Below are 14,488 nucleotides of genomic sequence, written 5' to 3' on the forward strand. Positions count from 1 at the left end.
GGGAGCTGGATGAGTGTGGAGGAGAGAGAACTAACACAGCCTGCAGCTGCCCCCAGCCTTCCCCCTGGGACTCGCCGTGCTCTGCTGCCAGGGAACCAGGTAATGTGAAATAAACTTATATAAGCTACTGAAATGATTCTGAATGCTGACATAGGCAGCGCAGCGTGCTTGGTGCCCCACTGCCGGCTTTCTCCATCATCGCACCGGCTCATAGAATAAAGTAGAACAAGGAAATGGCGCAAATGTGTTTTTTGTCAACTTCACATTTGGAATGTTATTTCGGTATTCCCAGCACACGGCCCGGAGTATGAAATACTGACACGAGGAAGGAGACGTGGCTATACAGGGGTGTATCCTCTGTCACCACGTCTGCACCCCACTATGTGTCACGTGAGGGACCACCAGGAGGAACCCGGGGCTTTAAAGGGGTTTTCCCATGAACAAAAGTTAGGACCTGTCCACGGGATATAGGGCCTAACTTACTGATCAGTGGGGGTCTCAGTGCTGAGCCCCCCTAGAGCATGAAAATGAGACCCCCACTAATCAGCAAGTTAGGTCTTATCCCGTGGATTGGCCTAACTTTAGTTTGCGGGAAAACCCCTTTAAAGGAAGCAAAAAAACTTAGAATAGATTTTATATCCACAGCATTAAATAAATTATGAGCCCCCTCACAATCCAACAGCCCACACGGACCAGGGCGCCGGTAGGTGGCCATTGTGTGGTACCATGGACTATAAACCTGTGCCGAATCTATCAGAGCACTTCCCCCAGCCATAGGGAGACCGGGGGACGGGGGGGTCCTGGGGACCACCTGGGGGCTCAGTAGTGATGGGTTCTCTCCTCTGTCTTGCAGGTATTTGTACAGCCGGCCAACGTGGCCGTCACAAAAATGGACGTCAGCAATCTCGCCATGGTGATGGCGCCAAACTGTCTCCGCTGCCAGTCAGATGATCCACGGATTATCTTTGAGAACACCAGGAAAGAAATGTCCTTTATCCGGGTCCTCATCCAGCACCTGGACACAAGCTTCATGGAGGCCGTTCTATAGCAGACTGTGACGCCCCCTACAGGACACGCAAATACAGGAATATTGTGCGACTGTCATCTCATGATTCCAGGAGAGCCCATTCCTCATCCTGTACAGAACACATGGAGTGAATGCTTCATCCGCTGTGGCAATAAGGACCCCACACTCCTCCACCTTGGACCAAAGTGCAGCATACAGCCCTGCAAGGCATGCTGGGAGTGCAGGACACTGTGACTGCAGGGTGTAACGTGTACAGATTGTGAGGCATGTTGTTTTGTGACTGACGCTGCAGCGCATATAATGTGGCTGCTCCCTGACGAGGGATCTCCATTAGCTTATAAAATAAGCATCAGAGGATATAATCTCCCATATCGTATATGAATCAGTGCCGCCCCAGGGTGGCCCTAAAGTGACCCGCTGCAGGTGTACACGGATCAACAATGCGCCCTCTAGTGGTGACTGTACAAAGGTCGGAAACGCTGCCACCTAGTGGTGGCTACGGATAGATACACACAGGTCAGTGATGCTGCCACCTAGTGGTGACTGTAGAAAGTTCGGTAACGCTGCCACCTAGTGGTGGCTACGGATAGATACACACAGGTCAGTGATGCTGCCATCTAGTGGTGACTATAGAAAGCTATGCACACAGGGGTGGATTTACACATAATGCAACCCATGTAGTTGCTTCTGGCCCTGGAGATCAGATGGGGCCCCTCTATGGTGTTCTCAGTATAGACGAAAGGCAGAGAAGGGAGAGATTGTCCTTCCCCCCCCCCCCCCTCTGTCATTTAAGTGGAGCTTTGCATTTGGGGGGCTCCAACACATAACCTTGCTTGCGGTCCCAGAAATGCCAAATATGTCTGTATGCACTGGTCTGTGCTGCCACCTAGTGGTGGTATAGAAGGGTATGCACAGGTCTATGCTGCCATCTAGTGGTGGTATAGAAGGGTATGCACTGGTCTGTGCTGCCATCTAGTGGTGTTATAGAAGGGTATGCACTGGTCTGTGCTGCTGCCATCTAGTGGTGGTATAGAAGGGTATGCACAGGTCTGTGGTGCTGCCATCTAGTGGTGGTATAGAAGGGTATGCACTGGTCTGTGCTGCCATCTAGTGGTGGTATAGAAGGGTATGCACAGGTCTGTGCTGCCATCTAGTGGTGGTATAGAAGGGTATGCACAGGTCTGTAGTGCTGCCATCTAGTGGTGGTATAGAAGGGTATGCACAGGTCTGTGGTGCTGCCATCTAGTGGTGGTATAGAAGGGTATGCACTGGTCTGTGCTGCCATCTAGTGGTGGTATAGAAGGGTATGCACAGGTGTGTGCTGCCATCTAGTGGTGGTATAGAAGGGTATGTACAGGTCTGTGGTGCTGCCATCTAGTGGTGGTATAGAAGGGTATGCACAGGTCTGTGGTGCTGCCATCTAGTGGTGGTATAGAAGGGTATGCACAGGTTGGTGCTGCCATCTAGTGGTGGTATAGAAGGGTATGCACAGGTCTGTGCTGCCATCTAGTGGTGGTATAGAAGGGTATGCACAGGTCTGTGCTGCCATCTAGTGGTGGTATAGAAGGGTATGCACAGGTCTGTGCTGCCATCTAGTGGTGGTATAGAAGGGTATGCACAGGTCTGTGGTGCTGCCATCTAGTGGTGGTATAGAAGGGTATGCACAGGTCTGTGGTGCTGCCATCTAGTGGTGGTATAGAAGGGTATGCACAGGTCTGTGCTGCCATCTAGTGGTGGTATAGAAGGGTATGCACAGGTCTGTGCTGCCATCTAGTGGTGGTATAGAAGGGTATGCACAGGTCTGTGCTGCCATCTAGTGGTGGTATAGAAGGGTATGCACAGGTCTGTGCTGCCATCTAGTGGTGGTATAGAAGGGTATGCACAGGTCTGTGCTGCCATCTAGTGGTGGTATAGAAGGGTATGTACAGGTCTGTGGTGCTGCCATCTAGTGGTGGTATAGAAGGGTATGCACAGGTCTGTGCTGCCATCTAGTGGTGGTATAGAAGGGTATGCACAGGTCTGTGGTGCTGCCATCTAGTGGTGGTATAGAAGGGTATGCACAGGTCTGTGCTGCCATCTAGTGGTGGTATAGAAGGGTATGTACAGGTCTGTGCTGCCATCTAGTGGTGGTATAGAAGGGTGTGCACAGGTCTGTAGTGCTGCCATCTAGTGGTGGTATAGAAGGGTATGCACAGGTCTGTGGTGCTGCCATCTAGTGGTGGTATAGAAGGGTATGCACAGGTCTGTGGTGCTGCCATCTAGTGGTGGTATAGAAGGGTGTGCACAGGTCTGTGGTGCTGCCATCTAGTGGTGGTATAGAAGGGTATGCACAGGTCTGTGGTGCTGCCATCTAGTGGTGGTATAGAAGGGTATGCACAGATCTGTGGTGCTGCCATCTAGTGGTGGTATAGAAGGGTATGCACAGGTCTGTGCTGCCATCTAGTGGTGGTATAGAAGGGTATGCACAGGTCTGTAGTGCTGCCATCTAGTGGTGGTATAGAAGGGTATGCACAGGTCTGTGGTGCTGCCATCTAGTGGTGGTATAGAAGGGTATGCACAGGTCTGTGCTGCCATCTAGTGGTGGTATAGAAGGGTATGCACAGGTCTGTGGTGCTGCCATCTAGTGGTGGTATAGAAGGGTATGCACAGGTCTGTGGTGCTGCCATCTAGTGGTGGTATAGAGGGTATGCACAGGTCTGTGGTGCTGCCATCTAGTGGTGGTATAGAAGGGTATGCACAGGTCTGTGGTGCTGCCATCTAGTGGTGGTATAGAAGGGTATGCACAGGTCTGTGGTGCTGCCATCTAGTGGTGGTATAGAAGGGTATGCACAGGTCTGTGGTGCTGCCATCTAGTGGTGGTATAGAAGGGTATGCACTGGTCTGTGCTGCCATCTAGTGGTGGTATAGAAGGGTATGCACAGGTCTGTGCTGCCATCTAGTGGTGGTATAGAAGGGTATGCACAGGTCTGTGGTGCTGCCATCTAGTGGTGGTATAGAAGGGTATGCACAGGTCTGTGGTGCTGCCATCTAGTGGTGGTATAGAAGGGTATGCACAGGTCTGTGGTGCCATCTAGTGGTGGTATAGAAGGGTGCGCACAGGTCTGTGCTGCCATCTAGTGGTGGTATAGAAGGGTGTGCACAGGTCTGTGCTGCCATCTAGTGGTGGTATAGAAGGGTATGCACAGGTCTGTGCTGCCATCTAGTGGTGGTATAGAAGGGTATGCACAGGTCTGTGCTGCCATCTAGTGGTGGTATAGAAGGGTATGCACAGGTCTGTGGTGCTGCCATCTAGTGGTGGTATAGAAGGGTATGCACAGGTCTGTGCTGCCATCTAGTGGTGGTATAGAAGGGTATGCACAGGTCTGTAGTGCTGCCATCTAGTGGTGGTATAGAAGGGTATGTACAGGTCTGTGGTGCTGCCATCTAGTGGTGGTATAGAAGGGTATGCACAGGTCTGTGGTGCTGCCATCTAGTGGTGGTATAGAAGGGTATGCACAGGTCTGTGCTGCCATCTAGTGGTGGTATAGAAGAGTATGCACTGGTCTGTGCTGCCATCTAGTGGAGGGTATAGAAGGGTATGCACAGGTCTGTAGTGCTGCCATCTAGTGGTGGTATAGAAGGGTATGCACAGGTCTGTAGTGCTGCCATCTAGTGGTGGTATAGAAGGGTATGCACAGGTCTGGTGCTGCCATCTAGTGGTGGTATAGAAGGGTATGCACAGGTCTGTAGTGCTGCCATCTAGTGGTGGTATAGAAGGGTATGCACAGGTCTGTAGTGCTGCCATCTAGTGGTGGTATAGAAGGGTATGCACAGGTCTGTGCTGCCATCTAGTGGTGGTATAGAAGGGTATGCACAGGTCTGTAGTGCTGCCATCTAGTGGTGGTATAGAAGCGTGTGCACAGGTCTGTGGTGCTGCCATCTAGTGGTGGTATAGAAGGGTATGCACAGGTCTGTGGTGCTGCCATCTAGTGGTGGTATAGAAGGGTATGCACAGGTCTGTGGTGCTGCCATCTAGTGGTGGTATAGAAGGGTATGCACAGGTCTGTAGTGCTGCCATCTAGTGGTGGTATAGAAGGGTATGCACAGGTCTGTGCTGCCATCTAGTGGTGGTATAGAAGGGTATGCACAGGTCTGTGGTGCTGCCATCTAGTGGTGGTATAGAAGGGTATGCACAGGTCTGTGCTGCCACCTAGTGGTGGTATAGAAGGGTATGCACAGATCTGTAGTGCTGCCATCTAGTGGTGGTATAGAAGGGTATGCACAGGTCTGTGGTGCTGCCATCTAGTGGTGGTATAGAAGGGTATGCACAGGTCTGTGCTGCCATCTAGTGGTGGTATAGAAGGGTATGCACAGGTCTGTGGTTCCATCTAGTGGTGGTATAGAAGGGTATGTACAGGTCTGTGCTGCCATCTAGTGGTGGTATAGAAGGGTATGTACAGGTCTGTGGTGCTGCCATCTAGTGGTGGTATAGAAGGGTATGCACAGGTCTGTGCTGCCATCTAGTGGTGGTATAGAAGGGTATGTACAGGTCTGTGCTGCCATCTAGTGGTGGTATAGAAGGGTGTGCACAGGTCTGTGCTGCCATCTAGTGGTGGTATAGAAGGGTATGCACAGGTCTGTGGTGCTGCCATCTAGTGGTGGTATAGAAGGGTATGTACAGGTCTGTGGTGCTGCCATCTAGTGGTGGTATAGAAGGGTATGCACAGGTCTGTGCTGCCATCTAGTGGTGGTATAGAAGGGTATGCACAGGTCTGTAGTGCTGCCATCTAGTGGTGGTATAGAAGGGTATGCACAGGTCTGGTGCTGCCATCTAGTGGTGGTATAGAAGGGTATGCACAGGTCTGTAGTGCTGCCATCTAGTGGTGGTATAGAAGGGTATGCACAGGTCTGTAGTGCTGCCATCTAGTGGTGGTATAGAAGGGTATGCACAGGTCTGTGCTGCCATCTAGTGGTGGTATAGAAGGGTATGCACAGGTCTGTAGTGCTGCCATCTAGTGGTGGTATAGAAGCGTGTGCACAGGTCTGTGGTGCTGCCATCTAGTGGTGGTATAGAAGGGTATGCACAGGTCTGTGGTGCTGCCATCTAGTGGTGGTATAGAAGGGTATGCACAGGTCTGTGCTGCCATCTAGTGGTGGTATAGAAGGGTATGCACAGGTCTGTGCTGCCATCTAGTGGTGGTATAGAAGGGTATGCACAGGTCTGTGCTGCCATCTAGTGGTGGTATAGAAGGGTATGCACAGGTCTGTGCTGCCATCTAGTGGTGGTATAGAAGGGTATGCACAGGTCTGTGGTGCTGCCATCTAGTGGTGGTATAGAAGGGTATGCACAGGTCTGTAGTGCTGCCATCTAGTGGTGGTATAGAAGGGTATGCACAGGTCTGTGGTGCTGCCATCTAGTGGTGGTATAGAACGGTATGCACAGGTCTGTGCTGCCATGTAGTGGTGGTATAGAAGGGTATGCACAGGTCTGTGGTGCTGCCATCTAGTGGTGGTATAGAAGGGTATGCACAGGTCTGTGGTGCTGCCATCTAGTGGTGGTATAGAACGGTATGCACAGGTCTGTGCTGCCATGTAGTGGTGGTATAGAAGGGTATGCACAGGTCTGTGGTGCTGCCATCTAGTGGTGGTATAGAAGGGTATGCACAGGTCTGTGGTGCTGCCATCTAGTGGTGGTATAGAAGGGTATGCACAGGTCTGTGGTGCTGCCATCTAGTGGTGGTATAGAAGGGTATGCACAGGTCTGTGCTGCCATCTAGTGGTGGTATAGAAGGGTATGCACAGGTCTGTGGTGCTGCCATCTAGTGGTGGTATAGAAGGGTATGCACAGGTCTGTGGTGCTGCCATCTAGTGGTGGTATAGAAGGGTATGCACAGGTCTGTGCTGCCATCTAGTGGTGGTATAGAAGGGTATGCACAGGTCTGTGGTGCTGCCATCTAGTGGTGGTATAGAAGGGTATGCACAGGTCTGTGCTGCCATCTAGTGGTGGTATAGAGGGTATGCACAGGTCTGTGCTGCCATCTAGTGGTGGTATAGAAGGGTGTGCACAGGTCTGTGGTGCTGCCATCTAGTGGTGGTATAGAAGGGTATGCACAGGTCTGTGGTGCTGCCATCTAGTGGTGGTATAGAAGGGTATGCACAGGTCTGTGCTGCCATCTAGTGGTGGTATAGAAGGGTATGCACAGGTCTGTGGTTCCATCTAGTGGTGGTATAGAAGGGTGTGCACAGGTCTGTGCTGCCATCTAGTGGTGGTATAGAAGGGTATGCACAGGTCTGTGGTGCTGCCATCTAGTGGTGGTATAGAAGGGTATGTACAGGTCTGTGGTGCTGCCATCTAGTGGTGGTATAGAAGGGTATGCACAGGTCTGTGCTGCCATCTAGTGGTGGTATAGAAGGGTATGTACAGGTCTGTGCTGCCATCTAGTGGTGGTATAGAAGGGTATGCACAGGTCTGTGCTGCCATCTAGTGGTGGTATAGAAGGGTATGCACAGGTCTGTGGTGCTGCCATCTAGTGGTGGTATAGAAGGGTATGCACAGGTCTGTGCTGCCATCTAGTGGTGGTATAGAAGGGTATGCACAGGTCTGTGCTGCCATCTAGTGGTGGTATAGAAGGGTATGTACAGGTCTGTGCTGCCATCTAGTGGTGGTATAGAAGGGTATGCACAGGTCTGTGGTGCTGCCATCTAGTGGTGGTATAGAAGGGTATGCACAGGTCTATGGTGCTGCCATCTAGTGGTGGTATAGAAGGGTATGCACAGGTCTGTGCTGCCATCTAGTGGTGGTATAGAAGGGTATGCACAGGTCTGTGGTGCTGCCATCTAGTGGTGGTATAGAAGGGTATGCACAGGTCTGTGGTGCTGCCATCTAGTGGTGGTATAGAAGGGTATGCACAGGTCTGTAGTGCTGCCATCTAGTGGTGGTATAGAAGGGTATGCACAGGTCTGTGCTGCCATCTAGTGGTGGTATAGAAGGGTATGCACAGGTCTGTGGTGCTGCCATCTAGTGGTGGTATAGAAGGGTATGCACAGGTCTGTGCTGCCACCTAGTGGTGGTATAGAAGGGTATGCACAGATCTGTAGTGCTGCCATCTAGTGGTGGTATAGAAGGGTATGCACAGGTCTGTGGTGCTGCCATCTAGTGGTGGTATAGAAGGGTATGCACAGGTCTGTGCTGCCATCTAGTGGTGGTATAGAAGGGTATGCACAGGTCTGTGGTTCCATCTAGTGGTGGTATAGAAGGGTGTGCACAGGTCTGTGCTGCCATCTAGTGGTGGTATAGAAGGGTATGCACAGGTCTGTGGTGCTGCCATCTAGTGGTGGTATAGAAGGGTATGTACAGGTCTGTGGTGCTGCCATCTAGTGGTGGTATAGAAGGGTATGCACAGGTCTGTGCTGCCATCTAGTGGTGGTATAGAAGGGTATGTACAGGTCTGTGCTGCCATCTAGTGGTGGTATAGAAGGGTATGCACAGGTCTGTGGTGCTGCCATCTAGTGGTGGTATAGAAGGGTGTGCACAGGTCTGTGGTGCTGCCATCTAGTGGTGGTATAGAAGGGTATGCACAGGTCTGTGGTGCTGCCATCTAGTGGTGGTATAGAAGGGTATGTACAGGTCTGTGCTGCCATCTAGTGGTGGTATAGAAGGGTATGCACAGGTCTGTGGTGCTGCCATCTAGTGGTGGTATAGAAGGGTATGCACAGGTCTGTGCTGCCATCTAGTGGTGGTATAGAAGGGTATGCACAGGTCTGTGCTGCCATCTAGTGGTGGTATAGAAGGGTATGTACAGGTCTGTGCTGCCATCTAGTGGTGGTATAGAAGGGTATGCACAGGTCTGTGGTGCTGCCATCTAGTGGTGGTATAGAAGGGTATGCACAGGTCTATGGTGCTGCCATCTAGTGGTGGTATAGAAGGGTATGCACTGGTCTGTGCTGCCATCTAGTGGTGGTATAGAAGGGTATGCACAGGTCTGTGCTGCCATCTAGTGGTGGTATAGAAGGGTATGCACAGGTCTGTGGTGCTGCCATCTAGTGGTGGTATAGAAGGGTATGCACAGGTCTGTGGTGCTGCCATCTAGTGGTGGTATAGAAGGGTATGCACAGGTCTGTAGTGCTGCCATCTAGTGGTGGTATAGAAGGGTATGCACAGGTCTGTGCTGCCATCTAGTGGTGGTATAGAAGGGTATGCACAGGTCTGTGGTGCCATCTAGTGGTGGTATAGAAGGGTATGCACAGGTCTGTAGTGCTGCCATCTAGTGGTGGTATAGAAGGGTATGCACAGGTCTGTGGTGCTGCCATCTAGTGGTGGTATAGAAGGGTATGCACAGGTCTGTGGTGCTGCCATCTAGTGGTGGTATAGAAGGGTGTGCACAGGTCTGTGGTGCTGCCATCTAGTGGTGGTATAGAAGGGTGTGCACAGGTCTGTAGTGCTGCCATCTAGTGGTGGTATAGAAGGGTATGCACAGGTCTGTGCTGCCATCTAGTGGTGGTATAGAAGGGTGTGCACAGGTCTGTGGTGCTGCCATCTAGTGGTGGTATAGAAGGGTATGCACAGGTCTGTGCTGCCATCTAGTGGTGGTATAGAAGGGTGCGCACAGGTCTGTGGTGCTGCCATCTAGTGGTGGTATAGAAGGGTATGCACAGGTCTGTGGTGCTGCCATCTAGTGGTGGTATAGAAGGGTATGCACAGGTCTGTGGTGCTGCCATCTAGTGGTGGTATAGAAGGGTATGCACAGGTCTGTGGTGCTGCCATCTAGTGGTGGTATAGAAGGGTATGCACAGGTCTGTGCTGCCATCTAGTGGTGGTATAGAAGGGTGCGCACAGGTCTGTGGTGCTGCCATCTAGTGGTGGTATAGAAGGGTATGCACAGTTCTGTGCTGCCATCTAGTGGTGGTATAGAAGGGTATGCACAGGTCTGTAGTGCTGCCATCTAGTGGTGGTATAGAAGGGTATGCACAGGTCTGTGCTGCCATCTAGTGGTGGTATAGAAGGGTATGTACAGGTCTGTGGTGCTGCCATCTAGTGGTGGTATAGAAGGGTGTGCACAGGTCTGTGGTGCTGCCATCTAGTGGTGGTATAGAAGGGTATGCACAGGTCTGTGGTGCTGCCATCTAGTGGAGGGTATAGAAGGGTATGCACAGGTCTGGTGCTGCCATCTAGTGGTGGTATAGAAGGGTATGCACAGGTCTGTGGTGCTGCCATCTAGTGGTGGTATAGAAGGGTATGCACAGGTCTGTGGTGCCATCTAGTGGTGGTATAGAAGGGTATGTACAGGTCTGTGCTGCCATCTAGTGGTGGTATAGAAGGGTATGCACAGGTCTGTGGTGCCATCTAGTGGTGGTATAGAAGGGTATGCACAGGTCTGTGCTGCCATCTAGTGGTGGTATAGAAGGGTATGCACAGGTCTGTGGTGCTGCCATCTAGTGGTGGTATAGAAGGGTATGCACAGGTCTGTGGTGCTGCCATCTAGTGGTGGTATAGAAGGGTATGCACAGGTCTGTGCTGCCATCTAGTGGTGGTATAGAAGGGTATGCACAGGTCTGTGCTGCCATCTAGTGGTGGTATAGAAGGGTATGCACAGGTCTGTGCTGCCATCTAGTGGAGGGTATAGAGGATACACTAAGGGGTCAGTAGAGCGCCTTCTGTGACTGGTTCCTTGCCCCGGGGGTCACTTTGGTGGCAGCCAATGAAAATGTGCAAATTGAAAAAATAAAACATAAAAAATGTTGCAGTGGAAATACTCTGACGTTATACATTGTTATTCCATGAATTATCATCCCTGTGGCCACGCCCCCAGGTGCAATCTTCTGCTTTATCTGGATCTTGATTACAGTGACAGATGAGACGTGAATCACCTGCACCCTCGGCCGCGTCCCCCGGGCTGCAGCGTTTTGGGTGATGTGGGATGTGTTATGCGCCATCGCTCATGTCGTGTCTCATTCTCATCAGAGAGGACGACCGGGACTGCAGGAAAGGCTCCGGGAGCCCGTCACAGCCCCAGGTGCTCATGTCAGGCAAGCTTCACTGGCGGGGGAGGGGTCCTAGTTATTAAATATCTCATGTATGGGGGGGGCTGGCGCATCACATGTCCTGTGTGTGAGACCATGAGGATAGGAAGCGGCTGGGGGTATAACATGGGTGGGCACAGCGGGGGTCGTCTCGGGCAGAGACGCGTCAGATTTCACAGTGAGAGAGAGCGATGTCATGAGACGAGCCGGGGGAGCTGTCACACAGCAGAGGATTTGCTCATGTGTTGTAGTTAGTGACCCCCAGTATCACTTACCCTCCAGTGACCCCCCCATAGGTGTGTGACCTCTATGTGTTAGGCCTCTAGTAAGTGACGCTGGCATACTGCAGTCTATAGGGGGCGCTGCATGTCACCGGGGGTCTCGGTATCGGATTTGTCCGTCTTTTCCAGCAGAGAGAAGTGAGCAGAGGACGGAGATGATGGATCAGAGTCTCCTCACGTCTCAGGTCCTGGGCCCGCTGCTGACAGTGCCCCCCTCATAGTCAGCGCCCGGTGTAACACACGACATGCTCCGCCCCCGCTGTGCTGTGTATATATATATATGTATACACACATATGGGGCACGTCCTAGCGGGGTCTCCATGTGACAATCATCCAGCAGCTCCTTCCTAATGCTCTGTAACTTATCCCAAAGGACATTTATCAGAGTTCTTAGAACTACAAGTGCAGCTCTGGTTGTGACTGGAGTATTAGACGTACTGAAAGCAACCAAACACCGACTGCAGCTCTGGTTGTGACTGGAGTATAAAAGATGGACTGTGTCAGCTACTACAACAGAACACTGACTGCAGCTCTGGTTGTGACTGGAGTATAAAAGATGGACTGTATCTCAGCTACTGAAACCAACTAAACACTGACTGCAGCTCTGGTTGTGACTGGAGTATATAAGATGGACTGTATCTCAGCTACTGAAACCAACTAAACACTGACTGCAGCTCTGGTTGTGACTGGAGTATATAAGATGGACTGTGTCTCAGCTACTGAAACCAACTAAACACTGACTGCAGCTCTGGTTGTGACTGGAGTATATAAGATGGACTGTGTCTCAGCTACTGAAACCAACTGAACACTGACTGCAGCTCTGGTTGTGACTAGAGTTTATGAGATATGAAGAAGCTCAAACAAGGTACAGCATAGAGGTGATGCAGCTTCAGAGCTAAATAATGTAGGAGCAAGCACTGCAGCTTTGGTTGGGACTTGAGCATATAAGACGTGGCCTGACACTAAGTGAAAGGAGGTAGAACCTTATCCTGTGAAATGTTGTATGAAGATGCAGCGTCTGATATGGGAGGGGGTTCAGGTGAGATGTAACGTGATGTTACCTGCGGGGTCACGTGTCACCATGGAGACTTAAAGGGCACGATCATAAGCATCCACTTACCTGCCAGCGAGAGTCCTACAGAATCGCCCTAAATATCATCTTACCGCTAGTGATGTCATCACGTGTCCCATAGATAGACAGCAGATCATGTGACCATACGCCAGACAGACACCCCCCCCCCCCCCCCGATGATCATGTGATCACGTGTTACGTGGAAGTGAACGCCTGCTGCAATACGGGGTCCGAAAACTGGAAGTCCCCCCCGGAAAAGCGTTCATTCTCCACGTAGCGAGTTGTAATATAAAGCGATACATTGTCACGATGTACAGAAGAAGCGCAATCCCTGCATGGTCCATACAGTGATATATAATAACCAAAAGTTTTCTGACCCCGCCCCCCATACATGTACACTGGTCACGCCCCCTCCATTGTTGATGGGGCCATTGTTTACATGGACGTTGCTTTTCTTTCTGTTCCGTTTCCCCCACGTTGTACATGGCGCCGGCCATCGAGCTTCGCTTTGTAGCCTTGTTATTGTTGTTTTTTTTCACTGTTTTTACAGAATCTATTTAATTTTTATTTTTTACAACTGTTTTATTTATTAAAAAAAAAAACAATCATAATTGTAAAAAAAAAAAAAAAAGACAAAAAATAAATTGGAAATGGGAATTTTTCTGTGTCAGGACGAGAAGAATCTGATGCAAGTCGCCCCGTTGTATCGCCCCCTCCTGGAGAAGTGACGGCTCTAACATTATTATTATTATTATTATTGAGTAGATGCAGATGTCACAGTGCGTCCACCGGAATAAAGACGGATTTCAGCATCTAAAACCAGGATGGCGTCTGCGTGTGATTCTGTACCACGTCCGTAAATATCCAAAATATTACTACATGTGTACAGTAACGTAGTAGAGTATTAGAGATCAGTAGTGATTGTCTAGGATTCTGGTAAAAATGTACTGCTGTAGTGGAGTATGAGAGAGTAATAGAGTAGTACAGGATGATAGTGGAGTAGTAGTAATAGTATGATAGTGGAGTAGTAATAGTATGATAGTGGAGTAGTAATAGTATGATAGTGGAGTAGTAGTATAGTATGATAGTGGAGTAGTAGTAATAGTATGATAGTGGAGTAGTAATAGTATGATAGTGGAGTAGTAGTATAGTATGATAGTGGAGTAGTAGTAATAGTATGATAGTGGAGTAGTAATAGTATGATAGTGGAGTAGTAGTATAGTATGATAGTGGAGTAGTAGTAATAGTATGATAGTGGAGTAGTAATAGTATGATAGTGGAGTAGTAGTATAGTATGATAGTGGAGTAGTAGTAATAGTATGATAGTGGAGTAGTAATAGTATGATAGTGGAGTAGTAGTATAGTATGATAGTGGAGTAGTAGTAATAGTATGATAGTGGAGTAGTAATAGTATGATAGTGGAGTAGTAGTATAGTATGATAGTGGAGTAGTAGTAATAGTATGATAGTGGAGTAGTAGTATAGTATGATAGTGGAGTAGTAGTATAGTATGATAGTGGAGTAGTAATAGTATGATAGTGGAGTAGTAGTATAGTATGATAGTGGAGTAGTAATAGTATGATAGTGGAGTAGTAGTATAGTATGATAGTGGAGTAGTAGTAATAGTATGATAGTGGAGTAGTAGTAATAGTATGATAGTGGAGTAGTAATAGTATGATAGTGGAGTAGTAGTATAGTATGATAGTGGAGTAGTAATAGTATGATAGTGGAGTAGTAGTATAGTATGATAGTGGAGTAGTAGTAATAGTATGATAGTGGAGTAGTAATAGTATGATAGTGGAGTAGTAGTATAGTATGATAGTGGAGTAGTAGTATAGTATGATAGTGGAGTAGTAGTAATAGTATGATAGTGGAGTAGTAGTATAGTATGATAGTGGAGTAGTAGTATAGTATGATAGTGGAGTAGTAATAGTATGATAGTGGAGTAGTAGTATAGTATGATAGTGGAGTAGTAATAGTATGATAGTGGAGTAGTAGTAATAGTATGATAGTGGAGTAGTAGTAATAGTATGATAGTGGAGTAGTAATAGTATGATAGTGGAGTAGTAGTATAGTATGATAGTGGAGTAGTAATAGTATGATAGTGGAG

At 49.3% G+C, this 14,488-nt stretch overlaps 1 protein-coding gene across 50 annotated transcripts in view; it reads left to right on the top strand.

Annotated features, from left to right (window-relative positions):
- Positions 1 to 13,201, top strand: part of ARHGAP39 (Rho GTPase activating protein 39) — a 169,819-nt gene extending 156,618 nt beyond the window's left edge. For 2 of the 50 annotated variants that reach the window (XM_072151036.1, XM_072151039.1), the window contains one exon: positions 854 to 13,201. In XM_072151036.1, coding sequence (XP_072007137.1) covers positions 854 to 1,048 — 195 coding nt within the window. In that variant the 3' untranslated portion in view covers positions 1,049 to 13,201. The remainder of the gene's footprint in view (positions 1 to 853) is intronic. The other 48 variants (XR_011855630.1, XR_011855609.1, XR_011855620.1 and 45 more) reach the window with 48 other exon arrangements.
- Positions 13,202 to 14,488: the final 1,287 nt, after the last annotated feature.

The sequence above is a fragment of the Engystomops pustulosus genome, chromosome 5 (assembly GCF_040894005.1).
Source record: "Engystomops pustulosus chromosome 5, aEngPut4.maternal, whole genome shotgun sequence".
NCBI classification, from domain to species: domain Eukaryota; kingdom Metazoa; phylum Chordata; class Amphibia; order Anura; family Leptodactylidae; genus Engystomops; species Engystomops pustulosus.